General features: G+C 37.6%; 1 protein-coding gene across 9 annotated transcripts in view; it reads left to right on the plus strand.

The window, feature by feature from the left end:
- PARPBP (PARP1 binding protein) overlaps positions 1-23,931 on the plus strand; it is a 125,397-nt gene that overhangs the window by 44,832 nt on the left and 56,634 nt on the right. For 3 of the 9 annotated variants that reach the window (XR_002823640.1, XR_002823642.1, XR_002823641.1), the window contains exons 5-6: positions 14,880-15,050; positions 16,192-16,315. The exons of 3 other annotated variants lie outside the window; for them this stretch is intronic. Coding sequence is in view for 3 of the 6 variants with exons in the window: in XM_023728968.1 (XP_023584736.1) it covers positions 14,880-15,050; positions 16,192-16,346 (326 nt within the window). In the remaining 3 variants the exon portion in view is untranslated. Of the gene's footprint in view, positions 1-14,879; positions 15,051-16,191; positions 16,347-23,931 lie in introns of all 9 variants that reach the window. 3 more of the 9 variants (XM_023728968.1, XM_004373762.2, XM_023728969.1) reach the window with 1 other exon arrangement.

Genomic DNA, 23,931 nt, shown 5'->3' on the forward strand with positions numbered 1-23,931 from the left:
CAGTTTTGCTTGAATTATATCTCAACTCCATATTTATTTATTTATTGTACTTTAAGTGAAAGTTTACAATTCAAGTTAGTTTCTCATACAAAAATTTTATACACACATTGTTATGTGACCCTAGTTGTTCTCTCTTTACTGTAACAGCACATTCCTCCTTTCCACCCTGGATTTCCCATGTCCATTCAACCAGCTCCTGTCCCCTTCTGCCTTCTCATCTCGCCTCCAGACACGAGCTGCCTATTTAGTCTTGTGTATCTACTTAAGCTAAGAAGCACACTCTTCACAAGTATCATTTTATGTCATATAGTCCAGTCTAATCTTTGTCTGAACAGTTGGCCTTGGGAGTGGTTTTAATTTTGGGCTAACGAGAGTCCAGGGGCCATGTCTTCCAGGGTCCCTCCAGTCTCAGTCAAACCATTAAGTCTGGTCTTCTTACCAGAATTTGAGTTCTACACCCTACTTTTCTCCTGCTCCATCAGGGACTCTGTTGTGTTCCTCATCAGGGCGGTCATTGGTGGTAGCCAGGCACCATCTAGTTCTTCTGGTCTCAGGCTGATGGGGTCTCTGGTTTATGTGGCCCTTTATGTTTCTTGGGCTAATACTTTCCTTGTGTCTTTGGTGTTCTTCATTCTCCTTTACTCCAGGTGGTTGAGACCAATTGATGCATCTTAGATGGCCGCTTGCTAGCTTTTAAGACCCCAGATGCCACTCACCAAAGTGGGATGCAGAAGATTTTTTTAATTAACTTTGTTATGCCAGTTGACCTAGATGTCTCCTGAAAGCATGGTCCCCAGACCACCACCCCTGCTACTCTGTCCCTCAGTGTTTGGTCGTATTCAGGAAACTTCCTAGCTTTGGATTAGTCCACTTGTGCTGACTTCCCTGTAGTGTGTGCTGTCCTTCCCTTCACCTAAGATAATTCTTGTCTACTATCTAGTTAGGGAATACCTCTCTCCTTCCCTCCCCACCCTTGTTACCGTCAAAGAATGTTTTCTTCTATGTTTAAGCCTTTTCATTTTTTTACCATTTTTTTTTTTTATTGTACTTCAGGTGAAGGCTTACAGAACAAATAGTTTCTCATGAAACAGTAGTACACATATTGTTTTATGACATTGGTTAACAACCCCACAACATGTCAACCCTCTAACTTCTCAACCTTTTTTTGGTGAAAATACACATAGCCAAAGATACACCATTTCAAAAATTTCTACATGCACAGTTCAGTGACATTGACTATGCTCTTCCAATTGTGCAGTTATTCTCACTTAAGATGAAGGCTTACAGAACAAAATAGTTTCTCATTTAACAGTTACTACAGATGTTGCCCTATGACAATGGTTAACAATCTCACAACACATCAACAATATCCTTACTCAACCTTGGGTTCCCTATCACCAGCTTCCTTGTCCCCTTCTGCCTTCTGGCCCTTGTCACTGGACTCCTGTACCTTGTTAGTCTCATTTGGTTTTATGGGGCTGAACGGCTGAACGGTGAACCTCGGAGGTAACTTCACCACTGAGGTAAAAGGGTGTCTGGGGGCCATACTCTCGAGGTTTCTCCAGTCTCCTTTAGGCCAGTAAATCTGGTCTTTTTTTGTGAGTTAGAATTATGTTCTATATCCTTCTCCAGCTCTGTCCAGAACCCTCTGTTGTGATCCTGGTCAGAGCAGTCAGTGGTGGTAGCCGGGCACCATCTAGCTGTAGTGGACTCAGTCCGGTGGAGGCCTTGGTAGCTGTGGACAATTAGTCCTTCAGACTAATCTTTTCCTTGGATCCTGTTCTCTTCATTCTCCCTTGCTCCTGAAGGAATGAGACCAGTGGAGTATCTTAGATGGCCGCTCACAGTAAGCCTTTTCTTGAGTTCTCATAATAGTGGTCTTATACAATATTTGTCCTTTTGTGACTGCCTAAATTCACTCAACATAATGTCCTCCAGATTCCTCCAGTGTTATGTTTCACGGCTTCATCGTTGTTCTTTATCGTTGCGTAGTATACCATTGTGTGAATATACCATAATTTGTTTATCCATTCGTCCATCAATGGGCACCGAGGTTGCTTCCATCTTATTGGTATCGTGAACAGTGCTGCAGTGAACATGGGTGTGCGTGTATCTATTCGTGTGATGACTCTCAATTCTCTAGGATATATTCCAAGGAGCGGGATTGCTGGATCATATGGTACTCCTATTTCTAGCTTTTTAAGGAAGCGCCAAATCAATTTCCAAAGTGGTTGTACCATTTTACATTCCCACCAGCAGTGTATAAGTTTTCCAGTGTCTCCACAACCTCTCCAGCATTTATTATTTTGTGCTTTTTGGATTAATGCTAGCCTTGTTGGGGTGAGATGGTATCTCATTGTAGTTTTGATTTGCATTTCTCTAATGACTAATGATTGTAAGCATTTCTTCATCTGTCAGTTGCCTGAATGTCTTCTTTAGCGAAGTGCCTGTTCATATCCTTTGCCCATTTTTTAATTGGGTTATTTATCTTTTTGTTGAGGTTTTGCAGTATCTTGTAGATTTTAGAGATTAGACACTGATTGGATTTGTCATAGCCAAAATTTTTTTCCCAGTCTGTAGGTTGTCTTTTTACTGTATTGGTGAAGTCTTTTGATGAGCATAAGTGTTTTATTTTTAGGAGCTCCCATTTATCTAGTTTCTCTTCTGGTGTTTATGCATTGTTACTTATGGTTTATATTCTTTTTATGCCATGTATTAGGTCTCCTAGCGTTGTCCCTAGTTTTTCTTCTGTGATCTTTACTGTTTAGATTTTATATTAGGTCTTTGATCCATTTTGAGTTAGTTTTTGTGTATTCTGTGAGATATTGGTCTTGTTTCATTTTTTTGCAAATGGATATACAGTTATTATGGCAGGACCATTTGTTAAAGAGACTGTCTTTTCCTCATGTAACCGACTTTGGACCTTTGTCAAATATCAGCTGCTCATAGGTGGATGAATTTACGTCTGGATTCTCAATTCTGTTCCATTGGTTTATGTATCTGATTTTGTACAAGTACCACACTGTTTTGCTACTGTGATAATATAATAGGTTCTAAAATCAGGTAGTGTGAGATCTCCCACTTTGTTCTTCTTCTTCAGTAATGCTTTACTTATCTGGGGCCTCTTCCCTTTCCATATGAAGTTGGTGATTTGTTTCTGCATCTCATTAAAAAATGTCGTTGGAATTTGGATGGGATTTGCATTGTATCTGTAGAGTGCTTTGGGTAGAATTGACATTTTCACAATGTTGAGTCTTCCTATCCATGAGCAAGGTATGTTTTTCCACTTGTGTAGGTCTCTTTTGCTTTCTTGCGGTACTGTCTTGTAATTTTCTTTGTATAGGTCTTTCACGTCTCTGGTTAGATTTACTCCTAAGTATTTTATCTTCTTGGGAATTATTGTAAGTGGTATTGATTTGGTGATTTCTTCTTCGAAGTTCTTTTTGCTGGTGTAGCGGAATCCAACTGATTTTTGTATGTTTGTCTTGTATCCTGATACTTAGCTGAAATCTTCTATTAGTTCCAGTAGTTTTCTTGTGGATTCTTTGGGGTTTTCTGTGTATAAGATCGTGTCATCTGCAAATAGAGATACTTTTACTTCTTCCTTACTAATTTGGATGCCCTTTATTTCTTTTTCTAGCCTAATTGCTCTGGCTAGGACCTCTAGCACAGTGTTGAATAAGAGTGGTGATAAAGGACATCCTTGTCTGGTTCCCGTTCTAAAGGAGGATGCTTTCAGTCTCTCTCCATTTAGGACGATGTTGGCTGTTGGCTTTGCATAAATGCCCTTTATTATGTTGAGGAGTTTCCCTTCTATTCCTATTTTGCTGAAAGTTTTTTATCATGAGTGGGTGTTGGACTTTGTCAAACGCCTTTTCTGTATCAATCGATAAGTTTATGTGGTTCTCGTCTTTTGTTTTACTTATGTGATGGATTACATTGATTGTTTTTCTAATGTTGAACTATCCCTGCATTCCTGGTGTGAATCCCATTTGATCATGGTGAATTATTTTTTTGATATGTTGTTGAATTCTATTGGCTAGAATTTTGTTGCGGATTTTTGCATCTGTGTTCGTGAGGGATATTGGTTTATAATTTTCTTTTTTTCGTGGTGTCTTTACCTGGTTTTGGTATCAGGGTTATGCTTGCTTCATAGAATGAGTTTGGTAGTATTCCATCATTTTTTTCTGCTCTGAAATACCTTTAGTAGTAGTGGTGTTAACTCTTCTCTGAAAGTTTGGTAGAATTCTCCAGTGAAGCTGTCAGGGCCAGGGTTTTTCTTTTGTTGGGAGTTTTTAAATTTCCTTTTCAGTCTATTTTGTAATAGGTTTGTTTAGTTGTTCTTTCTCTTTGTTAGTTTAGGTAGGTAATGTGTTTCTAGAAATTCATCCATTTCCTGTAGGTTTTCAATTTTGTTAAAGTACAATTTTTCGTAGTATTCTGTTCTGATTTTAATTTCAGTTGAGTCTGTTGTGATATTGCCGATCTCATTTCTTATTTGGGTTATTTGCTTCCTCTCATGTTTTTCTTTTGTCTGTTTGGACAATGGTTTATCGATTTTGTTGATCTTTTCAAAGAACCAGCTTTTGGTCTTGTTAACTCTTTCAATGTGTTTCCATTCTCTATTTCATTTAATTCTGCTCTAATTCGTATTATTTCCTTTCTTCTGGAGCCCGAGGGCTTCTTTTGCTGCTCTCTTTATACTTGTTCAAGTTGTAGGATTAATGTTTTGATTTTGGCCCTTTCTTGTTTTTGGATGTGTGCATTTATTGCTATAAATTGTCTCTGAACACTGCTTTTGTTGTGTTCCAAAGGTTGTGGTAGGATGTGTTTTCATTCTCACTTGTTTCTATGAATTTCTTTATTCTGTCCTTAATTTCAGTGGTGTTTGAGCAAGGTGTTGTTCAGTTTCCATGGATTTGATTTTTTTCCCTTGTTTTTCTGTTACTGATTTCTTCTTTTATGGCTTTATGGTCAGAAAAGATAGTTTGTAATATTTCAGTGTTTCGGATTCTGTTAAGGCTTGCTTTATGGCCTAATATGTGATCTATTCTAGAGAATATTCCATGTGTGTTGGAAAAGAAAGTATACTTGGCTGTTGTTGGGTGGAGTGTTCTGTATATGTCTGTGAGATCAAGTTGGTTGACTGTGGTATTTAGATCTCCCATGTCTTTATTGAGCTTCTTTCTGGATGTTCTGTCCTTCACCTAAAGTGGTGTGTTGAAGTCTCCTACTATTATTGTGGAGCCGTCTATTTCTCTTTTCAATGCTGTTAGAATTTGTTTTGTGTATTTTGGAGCCCTGTCATTGGGTGCGTAAATATTTATTATGGTTATGTCCTCCCGGTGTATTGACCCCTTAATCATTATATAGTGTCCTTCTGTATTCTCTGTTGTGGATTTTGCTTTAAAGTCTATTTTGTCAGAGATTAATATTGCCCCTCCTGCTTTTTTTTGATTGTTGTTTACTTGATATATTTTTTCTATCCTTTGAGTTTTAGTTTGTTTTTATCTTTAAGTCTAATATGTGTCTCTTGTAGGCAGCATATAGTCGGATCATGGTTTTTTATTCAATCTCCCACTCTCTGTCTCTTTATTGGTGCATGTAGTCCATTTACATTCAGCGTAATTATTGATAGGTATGAGTTTAGTGCTGTATTTTGATTTTTGTGTGTGTGTGTGTTGTTGACAGTTTCTTCGTTCCACTTAATTTTTTTTTTGCTAAGCTGTTTTTGTGTTTTCTTTTCATCTTTTTCATTGTTGTTGATTTTGTATTATGTTTTTCTTCTTTTTTGTTTTGATGTGTAGGATTATTAGTTTCCTTTGTGGTTACCTGAATATTTACTCCTATTTTTCTAAGTTTAAACCAATCTTTTATTTCCTGATACCACCTTGACTTCCTCTCCACATGAAAGTTCTATGACTACATCATTTAGTCCCCCTTTTTTTGTTTTAATGTTGTCATCTTTTACATATTGACATCTCTGTTTCCCTATTTTCAGTGTTTTATCTTTGATATTTTTTTTTTTACTTCCCTATCTGAGTTGATATCTGGTTGTTCTGGCCTGTGTTCTATTCTTGGGTTGTTATCTGATGTTATTGATTTTCTGACTGGAGGACTCCCATTAGTATTTCTTGTGATTTTAGCTTGGTTTTTACGAATTGCCTAAAATTCTCTTTATCTGGAAACACCCTAACTTCGCAATCATACTTGAGAGAGAGTTTTCCTGGATATATAATTCTTGGTTTGCAATTTTTTTCCTTCAAGGCTTTATATATGTCATCCCATTGCCTTCTTTCCTGCACAGTTTCTGCTGAGTAGTCTGAGCTTATTCTTATTGACTGTCTTTTATAGGTGACTTTTCATTTATGCCTAGCCGCTCTTAAAAGTATCTCTTTACCTTTGGTTTTGGCAAGTTTGATTATAATATGTCTTGGTGACTTCCTTTTGGGACCTTCCTTGTGTGGGGTTCGATGAGCTTCTCGGATAGATACCTTCTCATCTTTCATGATATCAGGTAAGTTTCTGCCAACAAATGTTCAATAATTCTCTCTGTATTTTCTGTTATTCCCACCCCCCACTCCTCCCTGTTCTGGTATTCCAGTCACTTGTAGGTTATTCCTCTTGATAGAGTCCCACATGATTCTTAGAGTTTCTTTGTTTTTTAAATTCTTTTATCCGATTTTTCCTCAGATAAGTTGGTGTCAAGTGCTTTATCTTCAATCTCACTAATTCTGACTTTCATTGCCTCAGTTCTGCTCCTATGACTTTTATTGAGTTGTCTAATTCTGACATTTTATTGTTAATCTTCTGGATTTCTGATTGCTGTCTCTCTATGGATTCTTGCAACCTGTTACATTTGTCGTTATGCTCTTCTCTAATCTTCTTAAGTTCGTCTATTTCTTTTTCTGCGTGTTCCTTGGCTTTTTCTGTGTTTTGCATGATGTCTTTCCTGATCTCTTGAAGAGTTCTGTTTATTAATCTTTTGTATTCTGCCTCTGGTGACTCCAAGAAGTTCTGTTTGTCTGGAAGATTTCTTGATTATTTGTTTTGGAAGCTTGCTGAAGCCATCGTGGTCTGCCTCTTTATGTGATTTGATATTGACTATTGTCTCTGAGCCATTAATAAGTTATTATATTTATTTTATGTTTGCTTACTGTGTCCTAGCTTCTTGTTTTGTTTTGTTTAGATATGCCAAAAGAGGCTGGTCATATGAGCTAGTTTGATTATTTGTGACTTTGAAGCTCTCATGTCCTGTCATCAGGTGGTTCGATCTGTTACTTGGTATGTGAGCCCAGGAGTCCATTTACTTTTCTTGTATGGGTTCAGCTCCATGTCCAGGTAGTCAGTTACCAAGTGTGTGATGCAGGTTCTCACCTACATTCCTAGATGGGCAGGGGTGATTGGTGTAGGCAGAGGTATCTGGCTGCAGTAGGGGGTCACATACTGAGCAGGGCAGGGGGCTGACGGCCACCCCTGAGTGTCTGGGTAGAAAGCGTGTCCCTCTTCCCTAGAACGCATAGGTGGGTAGGTTTTGCAGTCAGAGTATGGGCACCCAATGTTGTTGGATGTAAGGACTGGGAGGCATCACTTTTTCTTGCACCCTTGTCACTGGTGGCCAGGTGACATGGGTCTAGCCACTAATCCTCAGGCCTCTGATGTGGGTAGGTGAGGACTCTATTTAATGGGCAGAGCATGGTCGAATGTCACTAACCTGCACCCCACCATATAGCTGATAGAGTTGAAGGTAAGCTTCAGGTATATACCCTGTTGTAATGTGCTAATGACGGGATACACTGTTGAAGTGGGCCCACACAGGTCTGTGCAGGGGTGAAAGGCATTCAAAGTCCATGGTCTCCTTATCCCAGTGCCTAGGCGAAGGAGCTATGCCTACCCTGAGTTCCTGGCTTAGGGGAGCTGGCAGATTATTTTTTCCCGTTTGTTGATTTCTTTGCTCTCCAAGGCCAGGAGAATGGCTCAGGGCACGTGATGTTCCCTACTTCCAGCCCAAGGGGTGCAGCAGTTGCTGAAGCTGGCTCTGACCTGGTCGAGAGCGGGGAGGGGGCGGGTAAACGAGAGAGAGGTTTTTCCCAAAGGGTGTGGTTTTTGATCTGTGCATGGTAGGTTAGACCCATGTACTTATGTTTTGCCGATTGAGCATCACTTTTCACTGGTTCTGGAGGCTTGAGTAGACTCTCTGCCGCTTTGTCTCTCCTGATGTGGAAAATGTGTCCCAAGCACCATTGCTTGCCTCACTGTGCATGCCAGTCGATCTGGCCTGCAGGGTGCCGGTTCCCGCCTGGTCAGTTCTGGCAACTCTGCTGTTTTTGAACCATCTTTCCCTCGCCCTCTCAGTCTAATTCCTCAACTTTGCATTTGATGTTCAGGTCTCCTAGGTTGTCATATATAATCGATTCACTTGTTTTTTTGGGTCTTTGTTGTAAGAGGGACCACAGGAAGCATCTGACTACTCCGCCGTCTTGGCTCCACCTCCCTCAAGTCCGTATTTAAGGTAACCTTTTCCTGTCCAATGAAATTTTTTAAATTGACCCTGACTATTTCACATGTTTCAAGAATTGTTTTTCACATGGACATTTAAGTAATCCGAAAGCATGTTACCTTTAATATCGCTTCTCATATTTATATGAACTTGAGACTTGCTTAATCATTAACTTACATGCTTCTTAATAATATATATCTTTTTGATGGTTATTTTTTTACTTTCTTTCATGCTTCAGAATTTTAAATGTGATTAGACAGATTATGAGGAAATTTTAATAGAGAAAACATTTTCTTAGGGTCTACAGATATCAGTCACTGAAGGATTTATGGATATCATATGTTTGGAGAGTGAATTGAGTTTAGAATTTGTGAGTCCGTTTATCCAAGGGAGTATGCAAAATGAAGATTCCAAGTGAACAGTCTGGGAACAACATGTAAGAGTTAGAAACAAACAGGAATGCAGAGCAGGAGTTGGGGTGACTAGTTGAGAGGGTGACAACAAAAAATTCCACATACGGAATTTAATTTTCATGAAATCCAGTTTAATGTTTTTTTTTTTTTTTTTTAAATGGATTGTGTATTTGGTATTATGTATAAGAACTCTTTGCCTAATCTGAGGTCATAAAGATTTTCTTCTAAAAGTTTTACAGTTTTATATTTTATATGTAGATTAATACCCCAGTTTGCTTTAATTTTTATAAAAGATATAGGGTTTAGGTTGAGATTCATTAATTTTGCGTGAGTGACCAATTACTATGACATCAGTTTTTGAAAAGACTGTCCATTATCCACTGGTTTTTTTTGCACCTTTGTCACAAATCAAATGGCCATGCCTGTGTGGGTCTGTTTCTGGACTCTGTTCTGTTCCATTTATCTGAGTATCTGTCCCTTCACCAAAGCTCCACACTGTCTTGATTGCTGTAGTTATACAGTAATTCTTAAAAAAATTTCTCAGCATTTTAAATGATTTTTTAGTGTCTTTTATATCTTACATACTTAAAAAAAATTTGCTATGGTAAAATATATATAACTAAAGGTTTGCCATTGTAACCTTTTTAAGGGTACCATTCAGTGATATTAATTACATTGGCTGTGTTACCATGTTGTACATCACTACTATCCATTTCCAAAAGCTTTTCATCACCTAAAACAGAAACTCAGTACCCCTTAAGCATTAACTCCCCATTACCCCCTAGCTTGTGGTAACCAACAATAATCTTTTGACTCTATGCATTTTCCTATTCTAGATATTTCATATGTTGTTGTTAGGTGCCTTTGAGTCGGTTGTGACTCATAGCCACCCTGTGTTCAACAGAATGAAACACTGCCTGGTCCCATGCCATCCTCACAGTTGTTATTATGCTTGAGCCCATTGTTGCAGCCACTGTGTCAATCCATCTGGTTGAGGATCTTCCTTTTTTTCACTGACCCTCTACTTTTACCAAGCCTAATGTCCTTCTCCAGGTAGTAGTCCCTCCTGATAACATGTCCAAAGTATGTGAGACTAAGTCTCACCATCCTTGCTTCTAAGGAGCATTTTGGCTGCACTTCTTCCAAGACAGATTTGTTCATTTTTCTGGTAGTTCATGGTATGTTGAGTATTCTTTGCCAACACTGTAATTCAAAGGTATCAGTTCTTCTTCAGTCTTCCTTTTTCATTGTCCAGCTTTCACATGCATATGAGGCAATTGAAAACACCATGTCTTGGGTCAGGCGCCCGTTAATCCTTAAAGTGACATCTTTGCTTTTTAACACTTTAAAGAGATCTTTTGCAGCAGATTTGTGCAATGCAATATGCCATTTGATTTCTTGATTGCTGCTTCCATGGGTGTTGATTGTGGATCCAAGTAAAATGAAATCCTTGACAACTTTAGTCTCTTCTCTGTTTATCATGATGTTGCTTATTGGTCCAGTTGTGAGGATTTTTGTTTTCATGTAAGTAGAGTCGTATAATATTTGTTCTTTTGTGTCTGACTAATTTCACTTAACTTAATGTTTTCAAGGTTTATTCATGTCATAGCTTGTATTAGAAACTTACTTTTCTTTGACTGAATAATATTCCATTGTATGGATATACCACATTTTGTTTATCCATTCATGTATTGACGGACATTTGAGTTGTTTCCACCTTTTAGTTATTGTTAATAATGCTACAACGAACACTGGTGTGCTAGAATTTCTTTGAGTTTCTGCTTTCAAGTCTCTTGGGTGTATACCTAGGAATGGAATTCCTGGGTGTCTTAGGCTGGGTTCTCTAGAGAAGCAAGACCAGTAAAGTGTATAAATATATATATAGAGAGAGATTATATCAAGGAAACAGCTCACGCTATTGTAGAGGCTAGAACGTCCCACATCCGTGGATCAGGGTAGAGGCCTCTCCCAAGTCACACAGCTGCAGAAGCTGGCAAGCCCAAGATCGGAAAGTCGGAGAGCAGGGCTCCCACTCACAGGCTGTGCAGATCAGCGAATCCCAGGTTTGGCAGATAAGCTGACAGCTCAAGTCCCAAGAACAGGAGATGAGACGACAGGAAGCAGCCACAGGATCCAGAGAGAGCAAAAAGCCAGAACGTCTGCTTGTATACAGATGTGGGCCACACCCCCAAGGAGACTCCCTTTCATCTGATTGGCTACTCACAGTATATTCAATCATGGGAGTGATTACATTAAAACACAGAGAATCATGGCCCAGCCAAGTTGACACACAATCTTAACCACCACACTGGGTCATATGGTAATTCTATATTATACTGTTTGAGGGCCTATATAACCTTTTGATGAGAAGTCATCTGTTAACGTACATTGTTTTCCTATTTTTTTGTATACAACATGTTAGTTTGCACTTGCTGCTTTCAAGATTTTCTCTCATCTTTGGCTGTCAGCCTTTGAACTACATTATGTCTAGGAGTGATTTTTTTTTGTCATTTTACAACTTGACTAACTTTTTGGATTTGTAAATTAATGTTTTCCTCAAAATTTGGAGTGGTTATGGACATTATGTCATCAAATATTTTTCTGCTTTCTCTCCTCTTCAAGGATTCCAATTATATGTATGTTGGACCCCTTTAAATTGTCTCGCATAGGTTTTAAATTTTTTCATCTTGTTTTTTTCTCCTTTTTTCTTCAGATTTGGTAATTTCTATTGATACATCTTTAAGTTCACTGATTCTTTCTTTCACTGTCTCCACGCTGCTGTTGAGCCCACCCAGCATTTGTTTGTTATTGTACTTTTCATTTCTGAAGTTAACTTACTTTATCATTTCTATTTTTTTGTTCTTGTTAAGATTTCTTCTAATTCATAGATAATGTATTTTCTTTAATTTATCGAATATATTTTATTTCCTTGAACATATTTACAGTAGTTGCTTTGATGTTTTGATCACTATGTCCAACATCTGGGTCCACTTGGTGACAATTTCTATTGATTTTTAATTTTTTTTTAGTAGGTTGTCATATTTTCCTTTTTCTTTGACTGTCTAGTAATTTTTGGATGAAAAGCAGACATAGATAAATTTTATAGCGACTCTGGAGTCTGTCATGTTCTTTTGGGGAACATTGGGTTTTTGTTCTAGTAAGCAGTTTACTTGCCTGGATTCAAAGCATATACTCTGTCTTCCTGTTGCTACTGATACCTGTTTTTATGAATTCCCATTGCTGCTCTTTTTATCTTGGCTTTTGTAGGCTTCCCCACTGCCTGCCAAATTTGGCAGTCAGCCCAGGATTTGGACAGAAGATTTAGCTCATTCTTCTGTAGGGATTGTCTTGAAATTTTCAACTGCTCTGCCAGCTTCAGACGTTTTACTCTGATACTTTCAACCTGTCTAGCTTCAGCTTTTTGCCATGTGAGCTGCACACTTGAGTACACTCAGTTAAGCAAACCTTCAAATCCATAGCTCTGGTTCCTCATAGCTCAATCTTTCTATAGTATATTTCATTCTGATTTCTTCCTGTGTTTTTGATGGGCTCCCTGCTGCCTCTCCTACACTTGTGTAGTTTAGCTGTCAGTCAGGGATTTGGGCTATTTATTCTCTGAGTTGCCAGTTCTTTTCCCAGCCCTTAAGTCTAATTTATGGCACCTTTAGTGACCTCTGTTTTCTGCAGACATTGCCATGAGACTTTGGCAGTGCCTTTGGGCCAATAAGCTTGTGATGTACCGAGTGAAATAAATTAGACAGTGCAGAGCTCTTTGAATCAGAATAAATAATCACACTACTCACTGACGTAGTCACAGGACAATGATAGATGAAGTAGGGTTCATCAAGAGCCAGGTTCTTCCAAAAGGCTCCCATCCAAGGGTTCAATGTTTGGTTACTTCCATGCATGCCCCGCAGTGCGTCGTGGGTGAGACAACAAAAGGACAAAGGAATGCAGGGCTTATATACAGGGACAGATTACCCAATAAGCAAGGTACATATGGGCTTAATTGTGCTTAGTTACTAATCTGTAGTGCACAATTATAGTGCACAGTTACACTCTTGTCTTAGTCATCTAGTGCTGCTATAACAGAAATGCCACAAGTGGATGGTTTTAATGAAGAGAAGTTTATTTCCTCACAGTCAAAGTAGGCTAAAAGTCCAAATTCAGGGTGCCAGTTCCAGGGGAAGTCTTTCTCTCTCTGTCAGCCTTCTCATCAGTATTCCCCCAGACTAGGAGCTTCTAGGCGCAGGGACCCCTGTCCAAAGGACGGACTCTGCTCCTGGCACTGCTTTCTTGATGGTATGAGGTCCCCTGTCTCACTGCTCACTTTTGTCTTTTATATCTCAAGACATTGCCTCAGGATACAATCCAATCTTGTAGACTGAGTCCTGCCTTACTAACACAACTGCCACCCATCCTCCCTCATTAACATCATAGAGACAGGATTTACAATTTATAGGAAAACCACGGAATACCAGGAATCATGGCCTGGCCAAATTGATACACACATTTTTTGGGGAACATAATTCAATCCACGACAACTCTCCTCTAGCTTCTGTCTACCTGTTATGTTTTCCAGTATCTAAGTAATTTTGTTTTTTAAATTTTATATAATTTTTTATAGTTGTTATCTTTAGGGTTTCACACAGTCACTTCTCTTACAGTACTAGAAGTTGCAAGGCCCTTAGTAACTATAAATAGCTAATTTTAAGGAAAGTATTATTAAACACCCTTGTTTATGGTTTATGTGTGAAGGACAAGTACAATAAATATAAAAGATCTGTTGCCCATGTCAGTTTTTCCCAAATACTGTTCATCTTGTCATTGAATGGCCTGTAGCTCTGTTTTAGGCCACTTAATGTCGATATCAGCTACTTGACTGTGTCGCTACTATTTGCTTAACATTTGGTTGGATCTCTTTACCTTAATCCTTAGTTGGTTATTTGGTATTGTCACAGTATCTAGTAATTCTCAAAAAATTTAACCATTTAACTTCATCCCTTAGGGATGTAGGTGTGGGACCAAATAGATTCAGTTGGCCCATGCCCTAAACTTCAGGAGGCTTCATTATTGACTACTGTTTATTGACATATATGTACAGGGGAGTGGGATGAGGCCTCATCACAAATACACTTTAGATGGTATCTTTTATATAATTTTCTAAGAGCCGTTTTTCCAACAACTATGATAGTTGTTGTTATTTACTCAGAGTTTCTGATTGGAACCAAGTTGATTTTATGAGTAAAGGATATGTTGATTGTCCCACCTCAGCTTTCTGTTTATTTAGCAATTCTGTGTACCCAAAGGGCAGAGCGAGATATTACCATTGGATGATCATATATATTTTTGCTACATGTATAAAAAGATTGTTTTTATGGATTTAGAATAACTGTTTAATAAATATTAGCCCAAGAGAAAAAAGGTCCACATAAACCAGAGATTCCATCAGCCTGAGACCAGAAAAACTAGGAGGTGCCTGGCTACTATCAATGACCACCCTGACAGAGAACACAACAGAGAGTCCTGGATGGAGTGGGAGAAAAGTGCGGAACAGAACTCAAATTCATGTAAAAAGACTAGACTTAATGATCTGACTGAGACTGGAGGAAGCCTCGAAGCTATGGCTCCCAGATGGCTCTGTTAACCCAGAACTAAAACCGTTTCCAAAGACCACTCTTCAGACAAAGATTAGATTGAACTACAAACCGTAAAATAATACTCGTGAAGAGCATGCTTTTTAGTTCAATCAGATACACAAGACCAAATGGGCGGCTTCTGTCCGGAGGCAGGATGAGAAGGCAGGAAGGGACAGGAACTGGATGAATGGACACAAGAAACCTGGGGTGGAAAGGAGGAGTGTGCTCTCACATTGTAGGGATTGCAACTAATGTCATTAAAAATAAATAAATAAATAAAACACGAAAAAAATAACTGGGTATTTTTTTGTATATTTTATTGTACAGGTGCGATTACTAGCCAAGAAAATTATCTGTTCATATTTGAACTTGCTAGTAAATTCAAAGAATGACCTGGCTTTGGCTCATATTCTTAATATTCCTGATAGAGGACTTGGAAGAGAAGCCTTCACAGACCTGAAACATGCTGCTCGAGAAAAACAGCTGTCTATCTTTTTGGTATGGACATGATAATGTTTTCAAGATTGTTTAAAGCCTGTTTTTGAACAGAGGAACCATGTACTTTAATGTAGAGTTCTTATAACTATAATGAAACAACTTTCAAATTAATTTATTTTCTGCCTATATATTTGAAATCCATAGTATTTTTATCTTCTGCTTCATCCTTGAAGTTTGGCAAGGGAGCATTTCTCTAAAGCACTGTTTCCCTAGATGTGGTCTGTAGCATACTAGCAATGTTAAATGCTCCTTGTATGTTTCCAAGGGCAAAAAGTTCCTGTTAAATGCCCTTTTAATAAATGCTTACAAGAGGAAAAAATCTGGGGATAATATCTACCCCTCTTGGATATTCATAATGCATATTTGTATTTCAAAAGCTTGGAGAAGTCGTGCCATAGAGAAATCTATTTTAAGTTTGTTTTTTAATCCATTGTTTCCTAAGTTACTTGACCATGGAATCTTCCCCAAAATTACTGATATTTCATAGAATTTGTCTTTCTTAGAACATGCTTTGGAAAATACTACTTTTGTACATTTAACCTTTGATGGAGATGCTTATGTATAGCCATCACACATGTATCTTTATCATGATCAAATAATTCTAGGATGTGATAGCTAGATGGGACTTAGTTATACCTAGTCTAAATCTTTAGTTTACAAATAAAGAAGCTAAAGTTTAGAAAGGGGTTGTATGAATTATTGAGTCAATTCATTTATTTACTGTAACAGATCAGTTAACACTGATCTGTTACATATAACAGTGTTCCATTTAACAATTCCATATAACAATGTTCCATATAACAATTCCAATAGCCACTAGTCAATCTATATAAGAATATATTCATAAAATAATTCTTTGTAGTTAATGATATATTTTTATGGAAGTGTCCTTATTACATTAATGTCCCCCTAACTCGGCTTCTCAGTCTACCTACAGCTAGGTGTCATTGCCACCACCGTTGCTGACATGTCACCTGTTTGTTATTTGCTTCTGATTCACAGTGTGGTATGAATTATAAAAGTGCTCCACTTCAACTGTATACCCTGAATTCATGTAGCTGTACCTAGCTTCATAAAGTAAATTTTAGTTTTAATTTACTAAATCATTAAACATAACTTAATCATACGTTTTAATTCATAGGTGGCGACGTCATTCATTCGAACAATACAGCTTGGGGGGAAAGGATATGCACCATCACCCTCTGATCGTTTAAGGGCACATGTAAAGGGATTGTCTAATTTTATTAATTTCATTGACAAATTAGGTGAGATTCTTGGAGAAATCCCAAATCCAAGGTAATGACTTTTCATAAATTACAACTGTGTGTTGTTAATGTGTCTTTAAAACTTCACAGAATCAGAGATAGAAATATAAGAGATAATGAAGTGAGCAAGCATCCGGCCAAGCAGTAGGAAGAAGAAACAGAATAACCTAGATGCATAAAGTACAATCACTTGACCTTTGCCCATAAATTTCTGTTTAGCTTTGTTTCTAAGAGTTTTACCAAAGTCAAAAGGTATGTTCAAATTAAATTTGATTGGAAAAGAGAGTTTACCATTTATTCTTATCTGGAGAAAACAGATTTGGGGGAACTGAAAATGACCTAATAGATAATTTCTTTAAACTTTTTATTTAGCAAAAAAGGAAACTGATGTTAAGGAAATTGACAGAGATATGATGAATACCCAATTCTTTTGTTAGTTTTTGTATTTTCTTACATGTAAGTCTTTTATTCATCTGGAATTTGTGTTTATATTGTATTAGAGGTAAGAGGTTTTTCTTATATGATAGACATTTGTATTTTGGGTATATTGGATGGTGAATAATTTTTAGATAAATTTTTGAGGGCAGAAGTGGGCTGTATATGCTAGCACACATGGTAGATCACTGTCAGTTTGGTTGGTAAGCCATTGCACATTACTAATAAAAATAGCTGACATTTATTGAACACTTACTATGTGTCAGAAAAGGAGCCCTGGTGGCTTAGTGGTTAAGTGCTTGGTTGCTGACTGAAAGGTCTGCGGTTCAAACTCACCAGCTGCTTCGCAGGAGGCAACTGTGACTGTCTGCTTCTGTAAAGATTACAGCCTTGGAAACCCAATGGGGCAGTTCTGCTCTGTCCTGTAGGGTTGCTGTGAGTTGGAATCGACTTGACACCACTGGGTTTGGTTTTTGTTTTATTACGTGTCAGAGGATTGCCAGGATGGCAAAAATGGTTAAGTGATTGACTACTAACTGAAAGGTTGGAGGTTCTAACCCATCAGAGGTTCCTCAGAAGATGGGCCTGGTGATCTACTTCCAAAAGTCCCCTGCCTTGAAAACCCTGTGGATCAGTTCTACTCTGTACTCATGGGGTCACCATGAGTTGGAATCAATTTAACAGCAACTAACAACAACATCAACAACATACTATCTATGCTCAGACTTTCATCTTTCCTTGCTTGGACTATAGCACTTGTCTCTGAGTTGTCCATTCTGTCTCCAGTCTCACATTGGCCCATCCTGTTGTCCTCACTGCTGCCAGGTGATCTTTCTTAACTGCAAATATTACTCTGTTGGTTATAGCCCTTCAGCATTTCCATATTAAGTACAGGATAAAACTATAGAAACCTTAGTATAATATACAAAATTCTAAATGATCTGTTCCCTGTCTCTCACTCTGGCCTCTTCATTTTTCAATCTTAAAACTTAGAGATAAAAATATATTGAACTCTTATGTCTGAGGATAAGTTTCTATTACTTGTCTTATAATAGGGTGATGTGGCAAGGAATCACAGCAATCATTGAGCACAAGAAAAGATGGAAAATAGACAGGGAAGAAATAAAAAAAATAATTGAGTCTCACATTCGTCTCGCCATTGCCAGCTGTTCATTAGACCATCTTAGCTTCAGTTTGGTTGCATTTTCACACTTTGCCAGTAGGTGCCACCACAAAATGCATACTACACTTTCACCTGGAAAGTGTCTTAAATTAAGAGGTTTTACGTTATATAGGGTCAGTATGAGTCGGAACCGACTCGACAGTAATGGGTTTTTTTTTTTCCTTATTGTTATTTTAGGTTATTTTAGGTTATATAGATTAGTTTGCTATCACTTATAAGTTTAAAATTTTATATTTCAAGTTTATTACACAGCAGAATTTTTAATTGACACCTGCATTATGTATATTGGATTACGTATCATGCATGTATAGAATGTATCTGGTTGAAATTACCCAATCCAATCTCCAAATGTTACAAATTTTCTCATTTAAAAATATTCCAGAAGCATTTCTGATACATTTTATGTGACATCTTTAATCATATTAAAGGTAAAATTAATTTAGCAAATAGTTATCAAATTCTTGAAGACAGTAGGGAAAAGCCAGTAACTTTATGGTGGTACAAACAGTTAATGCCCTCAGCTGATAACTGAAAGGCTGGCAGTTCGAGCTACCCAGAGGCACCTCTTAAGAAAGGCCTGGTGATCTACTTTGAAAAATCAGCCATTGAAAACCCTATGGAGCACATTTTATTCTGACACACATGGGGTCGCCATGAGTTAGAATCGACTTGATGGTACCAAGTTACTGGTTTATTTAATAATGTGAAGGTAGTCAGCAATTACACTGATATATTACCAGTCATTTCTCTGTGTTATTGAGTATTATCTTTTTAGTTATTTTGTTTTGGTATAAGCTTGAGAATTTGGCTTTTTTTTTCCTCCCTCAGTAGTCTCATTTTTCTGTTTATGTCCCAGGGCTCTGGTGTGATGCAGTTAGGAGTCAGAAGCTGCAGTTTATCTTTTTCTCACCTAAACAGTCCTATTAATGTTTATCTAGAATAATTATAATGTATCTTTTGGGAAGCCTTCCTGAATACCTCCTTGTTCCCTCTACCTCCCCACTCAAACTCCCTCTATACCTTTAGTTCGTATAGTATCATATAAAGTGTGACCTTTCAAAGAGAAAAGTTTTTAATTTATTTTATATCCCTGGTGCTTAGCACTAATGCTTTCCTGTCTAGGCTCTAGGAGCAAGGGTTTGAATTAAGCCCCCATGGAAGGAAGACCTGGTGATCTACTTCTGTGAAGATTACAGCCAAGAAAATGCTATGGAGCAGTTCTACTCTGTAACAGAAGGGGTCGCCATGATTCAGAATGCACTCCATGGCAATGAGTTTGGTTTTGGTTCTGGTTGCTGAGTGGAGGATCCCGGGTGGTGCAAACAGTTTGCACTCGACTATTAACTGGAAGATTGGTGGTTCAAACCCACTCAGCTACACCATGGAAGAAAGGCCTGATAATCTGCTTATTTAAAGATTAAAACCAAGAAAACCGTATGGAGCAGTGGTACTTTGTAACACATGGGGTCGCCATGAGTCCAAATTGACTTGATGGCAGTGGGTTTGGGTTTTTTTTGTTTTTGGTTGCTGAGTGGGTATTAGAAGAGCTAACAGTTGGTGTGATAGTGAATGTGTAGCAACATAGTAGTCATAGCTCTGGTATTTGGGTTTTTTTGCCAGGGGTCAAAATGTGGACCTTGGCAAGTACCGGAAATAAAAGTTTTATAATTTTTTTCTAAGCACAGTTCAATCAGTGAATTAAAATTTGGCAAATTTTTTCCTGTAAATGGAATGAGAAAAAGGGGGAAAAAATAACTCTTTCCTAATATCATTTGAAGCATTTTTTTTTTTTTTTGGTTCTTGTAACTGACATTAAGATAACTCTTTCATATTTTATTATGATTTTGAATCTTTTCCAGTGTCCTTTTCCATTAGAGATTAATTCCCAGAAAAAGTACATAGTGTTAATTTTATTTTCCTTTTGGCTGCATCTCATGCAATTCATTTCTGTGCTTTTAATTGAAAATTAAGAAAAAACTAGGTGAAAAAGATAGTGGCTGTATATGTAAATGAATTCCTAGAGTCTGCTCACACTTCTGATTATATAGGTCCCCTGACTGACCCTTTCACTGAAAATAATTTAAAATACTGAGTAACATTTTAAAAATGTTTCTTAAATGTGTGGATAAACAGGCAAATGTAAGAAAAACACAGGCCACAAACTAGGTGAAGGAGAAAAGCCAGAAAGGGAAGTCAAGCGAAGAAGCCAGCTTTTGTTTTGAAAGTATTTGCCGAATCTGGTGAATTTGAGGTTTTGTTTTTATAGCCTCTGTTATGGCTTGATTGTCCTCCCCAAACTATATGTTGTAAATCCTAACTCCTCTACCTGTGATTGTAATCCCATTGGAGAATAGGCTTTCTTTGTTATGTTCATGAGACAGTATTAGTGTAGAATCAATTTCTTTCAAGATATAAAAAGACCAGATTAAGCAAGGAAACAAAGCAGAGATGAGAGAAGATAAGTGCCACACCACATGAAGATCACCAAGGAACTAAGGAACAAGGACTGTCCTCCAGCACCAACAGAGAGAGAAAGCCTTCACCTAGAGCCAGTGCTCTGAATTCAGACTTCTAGCCTCCTAAACTGTGAGAAAATAATTTCTTTTGTTAAAGCTGCCCATTTGTGTGTGGTATTCCTGTTATAGCAACGCTGGATAACTAAGACAGCCTCTAAAGTGTCAGAGGATGGGGCAAAGTCCAGGGACTGTCCAAAGTGGGACATTTAACAGGAAACACATACCTACCCTAAAGGGCTGTGATCTCAGTGTAAAGATGAAAATAAGGACACTTCCTTTACCTGATAAATGGTTTCTATAAAAACAAAAATGTAAAAAAAAAAAAAAAAAATCCTCACAACCGGACCAATAAGCAACATCATGATAAACAGAAAAAAGTTTGAAGTTGTCAAGGATTTCATTTTACTTGGCTCAACGGTCAACACCCGTGGAAGCAGTAGTCCAGACTTCAAAAGATGCATTGTACTGGGCAAATCTACTGCAAAAGACCTCTTAAATGTGTTGAAAAGCAAAGATGTCACCCTGAAGACTAGGGTGTGCCTGACCTAAGCCATGGTGCTTTCAGTTGCCTCATATGCATGTGAAAGCTGGATGATGAATAAGGAAGACTGAAGAAGAATTGACACTTTTGAATTGTGTTGGCAAAGAATATCGAATATACCATGGACTGCCAAAAGAACAAACAAATCTGTCTTGGAAGAAGTACAACCAGAATACTCCTTACAAGCAAGGATGGCGAGACTACATCTCACATACTCTGGACATTTTATCCGGAGGGATCAGTCCCTGGAGAAGGACATCATGCTTGGTAAAGTAGAGGGCAGCAAAAAAGAGGAAGATCCTCAACAAGATGGACTGACACAGTGGCTGCAACAATGGGCTCCGGCATAGCAACGGTTGTGAGGATGGCACAGAACTGGGCAGTATTTTGTTCTATTGTACATAGGGTCATTATGAGTGGGAACTGACTCGACGGCACCTGATAACAAACAACAACATAAAAGCCTACTTAATGGTGAAATGTATTACCATTCTATGTATCGTTAAGAACAAGACAAGAATTTCTGCTATCATAATTTATTTTCAGCATAATATTGGATGTCCAATTCAGGGCAGTAAGGCAAGAAACAGAAATAGGAGGTATAACAATTGAAAAGGAAGAAATAAAACTCAATATTTGATGGTCTTAAGAATGTAGAAAACTCCAAGAATCTAAAGATAGATTAACATTGACAGTGTTTAACAGTGTTGCTGGACACAAGGTCAATAAACAAAAAGCAATTGTATCTCTATACCAGAACCAAATAAAATGTTAAAAAATAGCTTAAAAAATGTGAAGTAGATAGAATAAATCTAACAAAAACCATACTAGCTCCTTCCGCCTTGAGAGTTCAGACTGAATGTGAAAGTCACTGGTTGCCGCCTCTTACCTGGCTGCTAACCCAAGGCTTTCTGTCCTGATCACAGTGCTACTAGAGATAATTGCCCTCAGGAAAACCCCCTTCATCCTGCTTGCTTACCACTCTCAGCTTCCAGTTCTTATTTGTTCTTTTTTAGGGGAGAAATTGGGTGGGACTTGTAGATTTTCTCCTTTTCCCACCAAGCTCAGGGAAACATTCTCCCATAATATCTAGTCTACCATAATGTTATAAGTGGAAACTCTCCTTTTTTTATATATTTAAAAACCAAAACTCATTGCTGTTGAGTTAATTCCGACTCATACTGACCCTGTAGGATAGAGTAGAACTGCCTAATAGGGCTTCCAAGGGTATAATCTTTACAAAAGCTGACTGCCACATCTTTCTGCCAGGGATCAGTTTGTGGGTTTAAACTGGTAACCTTTCAGTTAGCGGCTGAGCACTTAACTACGATGCCACCAGGGGCCCTTCTTTTTTTGTATTGCTAGTACTAATAATATGAATAAAGATAAAATATACATCTTTTGTCGTACTATTAAAAACTTCAGATTGTTATGTGTGATCTCGGTCATTCATAGTTATTAGTCAACCCTTCTTTGTGCCAAATGTAAACTGGTAATACAAAGATAAATAAAATATGGTTCCTTCCTCCAGGAGCTCATTTTTTCATGATTATTGTTTTATCATGATTTTTATGATTAGTTTGCCTAACCATAAGAATCACCTTTGGTACTTTAAAAAAAATACAGATATCCAGTGCCCTTCTCTGGAGATTGTGATTCAGTCGGGTGAAGTCTGGAGTTGATGTTTTAGACAAATGCTGAGTATGATTCTGATGATCAGGCAAATTTGGGAGACAATGGTCTAATGTAGTATCATACATTAAGTCTCTCTGTGATTTTCTTCAAACTTTCCTTTTCTACTTGGGCCAGCTATTTAAGAGTGAACAGTTATGTTTCCAATGCTTGTTAGGGAACCTAGCTTCTTCCCTAAAAGATAAAACATGGTTAGTTTCCTAAAATATAAAACCTGGCAGTAAGGCAGTGAGGATGAAAACTTTGGTTCGTAATTTCTTTTATGCCACTACGAGAGTGGTTCAAACTCTAGCATACAAAATAAAGATTTCTGGGTGCTACCTCCAGAGTTTCTGATTCAGTAAGTCTGGTATGCAGCCTGAGAATTTACATTTCTTATAAGTTCCCAGGTGATGCTGATGCTGCTGGTCCAGGGACCACGCTTTCAGAACCATTGCGCTACAGAATCAGAACAGGTTGAAGGAAACCTTGTGATTTGTGACAGTTATTTCTTTAAAGTGGGCTCTCCGCAGTAGATAATCTCATCACTTGTATAAACACAGCATGTTGTCATTGCTGGAATAACGTTCTAAATTCATTATATAAAATAAGACGGTAAAAGTAACTTCTAAGTAAACATTAATTTTATTTTAAACTTAAAATAATTTCATTCAGTCAAGACATTGTATCAATTACATGGTGTTTAGGATAAAATTTCTCTGTACTGTACTACTTTTTAGTAGATAATTAAAAGTTTGGGGTAAGAAATTTTTTTCCCTTATTTTTCAGTTGCAGTTAATACAATTTTTTTAATGACTAGCTTTCAATAAGGAAGGTTTAGAAACAAATAGTATCTCTTAATGAAATACAAGTGGTTTGTTACAAACTCCTGAATGTAAGTACTTGTAAATCGCGTAAATTCATATTGTTCTCTATTTGCTCATGTCTGCCTATTAAAGGCAAAGAAATAATAAATTTTCAAAATCACTCTATAGCTAAGCAATTTTCCAAATATTTTTACTTTGTAGGCCTAAATATTCATAGTCTAATATATAAGAAAGACTATTGATTGATAATCAGGACAATTCAAGGTATGTTCTTGGTGCCACCAAGATTAACAGGATATTTATTTATTCCTTTGTTGTATCCTGATACAAAAGAAAGCATCTTACATTTTTTTTTTGTTTTTTTAATATTTTATTGTACTTCAGGTGAAGGCTTACAGAACAGATAGTTTCTCATGTAACAGTAACACACATGCTGTTTTATG

The sequence above is a fragment of the Trichechus manatus genome, unplaced genomic scaffold (genome assembly GCF_000243295.1).
Source record: "Trichechus manatus latirostris isolate Lorelei unplaced genomic scaffold, TriManLat1.0 scaffold00027, whole genome shotgun sequence".
Taxonomy (NCBI): Eukaryota; Metazoa; Chordata; class Mammalia; order Sirenia; family Trichechidae; genus Trichechus; species Trichechus manatus.